At 32.5% G+C, this 8,204-nt stretch overlaps 1 protein-coding gene across 2 annotated transcripts; it reads right to left on the reverse strand.

Moving 5' to 3' along the window:
• Positions 1 to 1,933: 1,933 nt before the first annotated feature.
• On the reverse strand, positions 1,934 to 4,591 carry LOC145008922 (R-linalool synthase QH1, chloroplastic-like). 2 transcript variants are annotated; one of them, XM_078967544.1, is made up of 7 exons: positions 4,302 to 4,591; positions 3,940 to 4,210; positions 3,402 to 3,774; positions 3,076 to 3,294; positions 2,857 to 2,995; positions 2,497 to 2,745; positions 1,934 to 2,329 (listed from the first exon to the last, which is right to left on the reverse strand). In XM_078967544.1, exons 1-7 carry the CDS (start codon positions 4,575 to 4,577, stop codon positions 2,042 to 2,044), a joined length of 1,815 nt encoding a protein of 604 aa, XP_078823670.1. In that variant the 5' UTR covers positions 4,578 to 4,591; the 3' UTR covers positions 1,934 to 2,041. The 2 variants fall into 2 exon arrangements, with proteins under 2 accessions (XP_078823670.1, XP_078823671.1); XM_078967545.1 differs by lacking the exon at positions 1,934 to 2,329 and having other exon boundaries at positions 2,577 to 2,738.
• Between the last annotated feature and the right edge of the window lie 3,613 nt (positions 4,592 to 8,204).

The raw sequence follows: 8,204 nt of genomic DNA on the forward strand, positions 1-8,204 counted from the left end.
GGATATATATAATATTTAGATGTTTAGCAAAGGTATATATGAATTTCTCTCCTTCTAAAATGGTGGATCGCATTCCCAAAAAAAGAAAAAAAAATGACTTTGTACTTGTACCACATCACGGTGATTTGTTTTTTCTTGGACCACTTGAAAAATTACGGTGATTTGTTTTTTTGGAACTAGAGCATTCCACCAGATCTTCTGACCTCTTGGACCCATGTTTTGTATCTCATTTTCTCAACATTTATATAGGCCTGGCAATCGTTTCGTGTTCGGGTTGGCGTGTCGCGGGTTGGCGGGTCAAAATATGCCAACCCAAACACGACCCATTTAAATATACGTGTCATGGGTTGGGGGTTATGGGTTGGCGGGTTTGGAACATAAACCCATACATGACCCGGCAACCCATTTATTTATACAGGTTCACAGGTTGGCGGGTTTGTGGGTCAGGTTTGGATTCGTGGATCAGATTCCTTAAATAAAATTGACAATTAAATATGAATAAATTCTTGATGGTTGATGTAAATATATCTGAATTTTAGACATTTAGGTATTAAACATCCAAATGAAAATTAAAAGCATTCATAGAAACATGTTACAGACTTAGCCTTGTAGGTTACGATTTACGACCTTAGACCATCCACCACGAGTCAAAATGTCAAAACAGTCAAATGATCTATGAATTAATGGTATATATTATATAATATTTACTAAATATTAATACTTAACACATAAATACATTTAAAAATCAAAATAATTTTTTTTATTAAGAATATAAACGGGTTGGCGGGTTCAAAAACTCAACCCAAACCCATTTATTTCGTGTCATGTTGCGGGTCGTATCGGGAATTGTCAGCCTTATATTTACATGTAGATTAAAATTTTATATGAAACGCTTTAAAAAACATGATTTATGCTTTCATGCAAATATTTCATATTTACCACTTTGCCAGGCCAAAAGTTCTCTTGTCATTATATGAATTTTCCATTCTCGATTTTAATCAATGGACCGCCTTCAGGTTGGATTGAAAAATTTTAGGATTGATTGATGGGTTCTCCTCTTCTACTACTTTAATTCCCCAACATGTAGTGAAATACAAGACAACCATTCCATCCCTCGATGACAATAGATTAAGATATGGTTACATATTACCTCCTTTTTGTTAGCGTAGCATATACTGTATAGATATAGTTGTATTGTATTAATTTCCCGGCCAGATGTATCTTGACCCAATTTGTGTATCGATGGAATCCTAGCTATTTAGAGAGAATTTCATATATGTCCCTCTAAAACTTCAAAATATCATATATTGTGCATCTTAATTTCTCAATATCATATTTACCCTTCATAAATCTTCAAAATATCATATTTGCCCAAATCCTTTTTTATAATGTTTTTAATATTTTATAATCATTTTTTATACCTTAGAATTATTATAATAATTAAGAAATTTAACCATATTATCCTGATGTCTATGATAATGGAATGTGAACTTTTAAATTGTTGGAATGTCAGCCTCTTGACAGACAAAAAGATTCATCTTCAACCCTTTCTGTGGAATTTATATTTTGATTGTTTAGTTTTTATTGTTGTTGATTATTATTATATTGTAGATGGAGGATATTTTAGATATTACCATTGATTTTTTGATGTTTAAAAAGTGTGTATACAATATTTTGATATTTAAGAAGGACATATATGATATTTTGATGTTTAAAAATGACATATATAATATTTTGAAATTTTACGAAGAGTAAATATGATATTTAAAAAATTTATGAAGGGTAAATATGATATTTAGAAATTAAGTTGGATATATATGATATTTTGATATTTAAAAAGGATATATATGAAATTCTCGCTAGTTTGATTATATAGGTGGAAGAAAGAGAAATTATTTTTTTAATTGATAATTGTGTTAGTTTTGGTTCTGAATGAGAATAATCTTATACGAACCGTATAATATTATAATATAATGATATCTCAATTTAGATATAAAGACTAATTGTATTAAAAGACAATTCGTGGTGGTTCATGGATTCCTTAGATTGGGTTGACCAATAGGGATACGACATGGGGTTTAGTCAAATCTGGACGACCATGCCTGTCTCCGTCACCATACATGAATTGTGCCATCCTGACAAGGTTTGTTGCACCATCACTAAACTCCCTTAAAAACTGAGAGTTTGCACCTGCCCGTTCCTTATTAAGTTTCTTCCACGTTTCCATGATTAACTTTTGGATATACCTCCTAGCTTCCGTTTCTGTAGCACCAGTCTCATGCATGTAACATTGGATTGATTTTGGATTATCCCCTCTTGCAATTTCATCCTTAAAGGAATAAAAGAATATATATTAGAGCTTATTTGTTTGAAATACTTTTTTTATAATGAAAATACTGATTATGTAATTATGTTGAGAAATATCTTTAACTCTATGTAACTGCAATATTAATTGTATGAGCATATAGAACGATAATTGTAAAAAATTATAATTACCGAGGATGTCCCTAAGTCATCAACAAGTCGGAGGATTATGGAGGAGTAGCGAACTATATTTTCAGCTCTCTTTATGCCTTGTAAAATTTCTTCTTTTGAAGTAATCGAGGTCAAAAAGCTAAGATGCATAAGTATTACTGGAGCAGCTATAGATACACAAGCGTTGTCCAAGTACTCTTCTAGTGTTGGTGTATGTCCACTGTGATACCACCGTGCTTCTACCAAGTATGCCTTGCATAAATCTGCCCACTATCATGTTATCATTATTGAATGCAAAATTAGATTTGAGTAGGGTCACAATATATTATTAATCAAAAAGGAAACAGGATATGCTATTATTGAAAAGGATGGAATAATCACCTCTTTTTTTAGGTAAGGAAGGATCATGAATCCGGTTTTCGTTAATGTCTCATATATCATCTCATTTACCGAATTGTAGAATCCAATGAAACAAATCTTCATATAATGTGGAAGCTTTCCGACCAAATTGATGTCCCATCTACAATTATAAACATTTTTTGAAATAATATAAAACTTCTACTGTAATTCCAAGGAAAGAAAGAGCATATTTACTATTACCTGTCCACAATATCAGTAAATAGTTCAAGTTCATCCAAAGTAGCATACACATCATAGACATCGTCAATAGTAGTTATTATGGCATTAACCTTCAATAGTGTTTTTCTTTCAACACTAAAGTGAGGTAGGTAATTCACCCCAACTGTCCACAGGAAATTCTCCACCAATCGATCTCGGGCAAAGCTTAAATTCTTATCCCAACTTGTATCTCTCCACCATCTATTCATATGCGTCATCAACTATCATCATTAGTCTATTCAAGCATACGTACGTCTAACTATTGTTGATTTATAGGATAATGGATACAAATGGGGAAGAAAATGTACCTTGAAGAGTGTTGTAGATCTTCAAGGTGCATAGCTTGGCCGATATTAAAATCTAATTTTGCAAGCTCCAAAAGGGTCGGATTCATGCCACTTCTATTCTCATATTCAACGATAAACCATTTTGCCTCTACCCTCGGTACTCTCCAGTGTAGTGGAAGCTCCAAAGCGTGAGTTACCATTGATGATAAATTTTCAATAATTTGCTCTAGATTTTCTTTGAGATAGTTAGATGTAAAATCTCTAATATCGTCCAATATGCTTTCATTCTCAAATGAATGATATGAAGCCTCATACAAGTTCAACGTGCACATCATATCCTGGTATAAGTGCGGCTTGTGATTTCGAGTTGTGTCGCTGAAGTTGCGAAATATATCTAATTATAACCAAAAAAAAAAATGATTGGAAGTGTTACTTTTGTGACTCGTGTTCTTTGAACCTTTATACTTTTGGGATGCTGGACCAATATAGAAATCTTTAAACTATCTTTAAGAGAAATGAAGCATCGGAGGTTATAAAAGATATTTTATTAACATTGTACCTTGAGGAACATGATAACCATGTTGTCTCATTAATCTAAAACCAAGGGCTTTATGGTTTAGATCCATTATATCCCACATGTCTTGAGTTTCATAGTAATTGTGGTAAATCATCTCCAAGAGATAGTTTATTTCATCCACAAAATGATACGCTATTCCAAGTCTCCGCAAATCATCAATTAGTTCAAGGGTCCTGAACGGATGGCTCACTTTGCATATCATGGACTTCACTGCATCTATCAAAGTATCTGCTCTTGACGTGTAATCATTTCCCTGTGCATGTAACATAAATTCGTGAATATACTAGCAATTAAAAAGGACATGTAAAATGGAAATAGTTATATATAGAACTTATATTGCGTACCTTGTATTTGGTAGAGAGTGACTGAATATGATCAAATGACCATAAAGTCAGCTTATAGTTTGCTGATCGTCTAACGAGGGATTTATCCAATGTGGTGGCTATTGATGTGGATTGTGATGAATATAATGGCTTGCATATGTTAAACCCTCTACTTTTGGCACAAGAATCTTTGTAAAAGAAGCTTGAATTGGAAATGAAGTGCAATAAAGCCATTAAGAAGGACGTATACGTCAAAGCCAAAGACCACACTTGAGTTGATGCACAATTTTTTGTCATTGCCAGCTCGTTATAAGTACACTATTAAATTCCTCTGTTTCTTTCCTTTTTTTTTTTGTGGTGAGCAAATACTCAAAATATTATCTTGTTGCTTTGAGTGGACGATATTAATTCTTTGTCGGCAATTGGTCCCCTGATATTGACAATGCATGTAATGTTTTAAACATGCTTTCCATTGGAAATAGAAATCTATGGACGTTAGTATTCGATGCATCTTTATGCACCTTTTAGTATATCTACTCAATTTTTATGCTCTCTTTTAGGATATCTACTCAATGCATTTACATTATTTTTAGGTATTGCTAATTTTTCAAACACAAAAGTTCTACATTTAATATTTTGCGGAACATATATGTTTGAGAGTTATTCAAAATTTCTGCAACATGCAAGAATATGACTGTTTGTTTTTTTAAGTCACTAAACTGTTTAATATAAACTCAAATTTAAATAAATTAATTGTTTAAACTTAAAAAGAGTTTATCACAGTACTAGAAAACTAGGCAATTTTCGAAGGAAATATCCGTCGAAAATCCATAGGTAAACCTAATTTCTGAAATAATTATATGTGTCGTAAAAAGCCCCATGGGTAAATTTTACTGATGCAATACCGACGGAATTTGCGATAGATTTCCAACGGACATCGATGACCACTTGTTGAACTTCTTTGACCAAATTAACGACATGATATTAACGGAGAATCAACATACACTTTTAGTGATTGATTACCGTTGGATAGTTTAATGACGCATTACCGAAAAACACTTTTAGTGACGAATTATCGATGGAATCGATAGTGACAGATTATCAAGAATATTGTTAATGACGATTTACCGACGAAATATTTTAGTGACAGATTACCGACAAATATTCTTTCCTTTTCGTGACAGCCTTTTCTGTCACAATTCTGTTAGTAAAATGATTTTTTTTAAGGGCTAATAAAAAAAATTAAAACTTCCAATTTTTTTCTACACAAATCCAAAAACTAAACTAAAGTGAATAAGTAAAAAAGAAATACAATCATAAAGTGTCACAAAATACGATTACATGTTTAAACATCTAAGAATACACAAACTAATATTCCAAAATACCTAATCAAACATCCTATGCCGCATGCAATTACCAATTGTTTGAACATAACTAAAAAGTGTCACAAAATATGATTACAAATTGTTTAGATTAGAAATATAAACTAATTTCCTTATGACAGATTACCGACCATTTATTATGGAGACAAAAGACAAACCTAGAAAGTTTTTTTTTCTGCAAGTCACTAGGACAACTAGCTTATTGGTCCATTGACTCCCCAGCTAAGCAAGAACACAAGAAAGCCTTCTCGCAAGCAAGCAAGAAGGAAGGCTATTAAGATGCAAAGCTCTTATTAAGTAAGATTGATTGTTAGTTTCCATCAGTTCAATCATTGAAATCGGTCTCATTTCAACATTAGGGAGAATCCACTTTATCCATTTCAATCTTGTTATCGAAGGAAAAAGGACTAGCACCATTTCTCCATTGCGGATAGACCACTTTTGAAATGAAATATCAACTTTTTGAAGGGAAAAGCTTCAGTGTGAAATTACAACTATATTGGCATCGACTATGTCTCTCACACTTTTTTCTAGGTGGAAGCCAGCAGCAGGGCTTGCTTAACCGGATACACGATACACGGAATTGGGATATCTTTCACATGCAAATGTTTATATCGGGAAAGCCCTACTTATTCAACTCATTCAAAGGGATTATTATTTAGAACCTTGCTCATAAGATAAGTAAGAAAGTGTTTGTGGAATCGACGAGATGATGATGAGTATTTAAATCAATAAAGACATAAAAGATGAAATGGAAAGATAAATTGAATATTGATGGAGGTGCATTGTTGATGTGGAAAACAGGGTAGGGCTTCTCTACAATGATATTGTAGACCGGTTGAAAGGGATGTAGCATAGCTTGGTAGTGCCTTTTTCGGGTAAAAAATATCAGAGGTTCCAGTCTTGTCATCTCTACCTGTTGTTCTACTCTGGGCAGTCATGCATGTTTTTGTTTATCGACGCATAAAGAAAATATTTTTTTGCGAATGAACAAGATATTGACGAACTATCCATACGTAAAATCATAATTGTTGATACAAGCCTTCTCCACATAAAAGGAAAATGTTTTGTTACAATAGAAATAGAAGTGATGTAGATTATTCAAGAATCGAAGTTGATTTGCTTTATACAAAAGATCTCAAAGAACTTCTATGAAATGATTTCATGGGATTCAACAAATTGTATTGATTGTGGAATACCATTGAGAAATAGGAATTTGTGTTATCAAAGCATTTCCTGCGCTTATTTCTAGCATGGAATGAGTCAATCATCCACTATGGTATCTTATTGAACAAAAATGGTGATATTTTTCCTCCAAAGATCAAGAATTTAGATTTTTGGCAAGTATCATGATCATCCAATAAGAAGGGTTTCAATTTTTTCAAATGAATGATTTGAAGACCTATTAATTCTAAAAACTGTGGATCACCTGGACCTTTCAATTCATAGATGTAGATATCAGACCTATAAATGGGGATATTCCCGAAACTGACAAACAAAAAGGGAAGTGAGTTAAACAAAAAAAACAAGCAACTTGGACAAAAAGAAACAAAGTGGCTTGGAAAAATCTTTTTTGTCAATAACCTTAGATCAATCAATCGAATATTGATTAATACGTAATCGAATTTTCTTGAAAAAAATGTCATTTGGGCTTCAAGAAAGGCATGCTTTTTTCGCACCTCCTCTATTTTGTTTCCCTTTTGCGCCCTGCGCTTCCCTTCGTGCGTCATTTTCATGCATGCTAGCCATTTCTTTATGAAAACTTTGTACCTAAAAATGGAAAGACAAACATATATAGTTAATAAATCTACTAAAATTTTAAACCGTTATAGCAATGTACTTATAATAACAACAAACTTTCACTCTTTTATCCATTATAGCAATTAATATACTCATAATAACAACATACTATAATTTTTTTGTCCATTATAGCAACATACTCATAATAACAACGTAATTTGAGTTTTTTATACAATATAGTAATCACTTTATTACATTATTACAACATACTATAATTTTTGTCCATTATAGCAATGTACTTATAATAAAAACATACTTTGAGTTTATTCTACTATTGTAGAAATCAATTTAATCCATTATGACAATATGCTATAGTTTTCGTCAATTACAGCAACATATTCATAATAACAACATACTTTGACCTTATGCATTATAGAAATCAAAGTATGGATAATAACAACATACTATATGATGATGTATATATCTTACACGACCGCTTTTCAAGTTCAGGCATAAGTTGTTCGATAAAATACAGTTTTGCCAACCATGTTATGTTCGGTCTTCTGCTGATGGCTCGGTTTCAACTTTTGCTGAAGGTTCAGTTCGGTCTTCAGCTAAAGGTTCGATTCGGCTTTCCGCTGAAGGTTTGGTTCAGTCTTCTACTCAAGGTTCAGTTCTCTCTTCTACTGATGATTCAGTTCAATGTTCTATTGAAGGTTCGGTTCGGTATTCTCTAATGGTTCGGTTCAGTCTCCTACTAAATGTTCGGTTCGTTCTTTCCCTAAAGGTTTGGTTTGGATTT

Source organism: Lactuca saligna, chromosome 8 (genome assembly GCF_052625555.1).
Source record: "Lactuca saligna cultivar CGN05327 chromosome 8, ASM5262555v1, whole genome shotgun sequence".
Classification (NCBI taxonomy): domain Eukaryota; kingdom Viridiplantae; phylum Streptophyta; class Magnoliopsida; order Asterales; family Asteraceae; genus Lactuca; species Lactuca saligna.

Bases quoted from the DNA above. Each gene is read 5' to 3' on its own strand.
- LOC145008922 (XM_078967544.1), bottom strand. From the start codon at position 4,577: ATGACAAAAAATTGTGCATCAACTCAAGTGTGGTCTTTGGCTTTGACG. The intron at 3,775-3,939 runs GTACAATGTTAA...GGTTATAATTAG, and splicing joins TGGTTATCATGTTCCTCAAG to ATATATTTCGCAACTTCAGC. The intron at 2,746-2,856 runs GTGATTATTCCA...ATAACATGATAG, and splicing joins TTCCTTACCTAAAAAAAGAG to TGGGCAGATTTATGCAAGGC.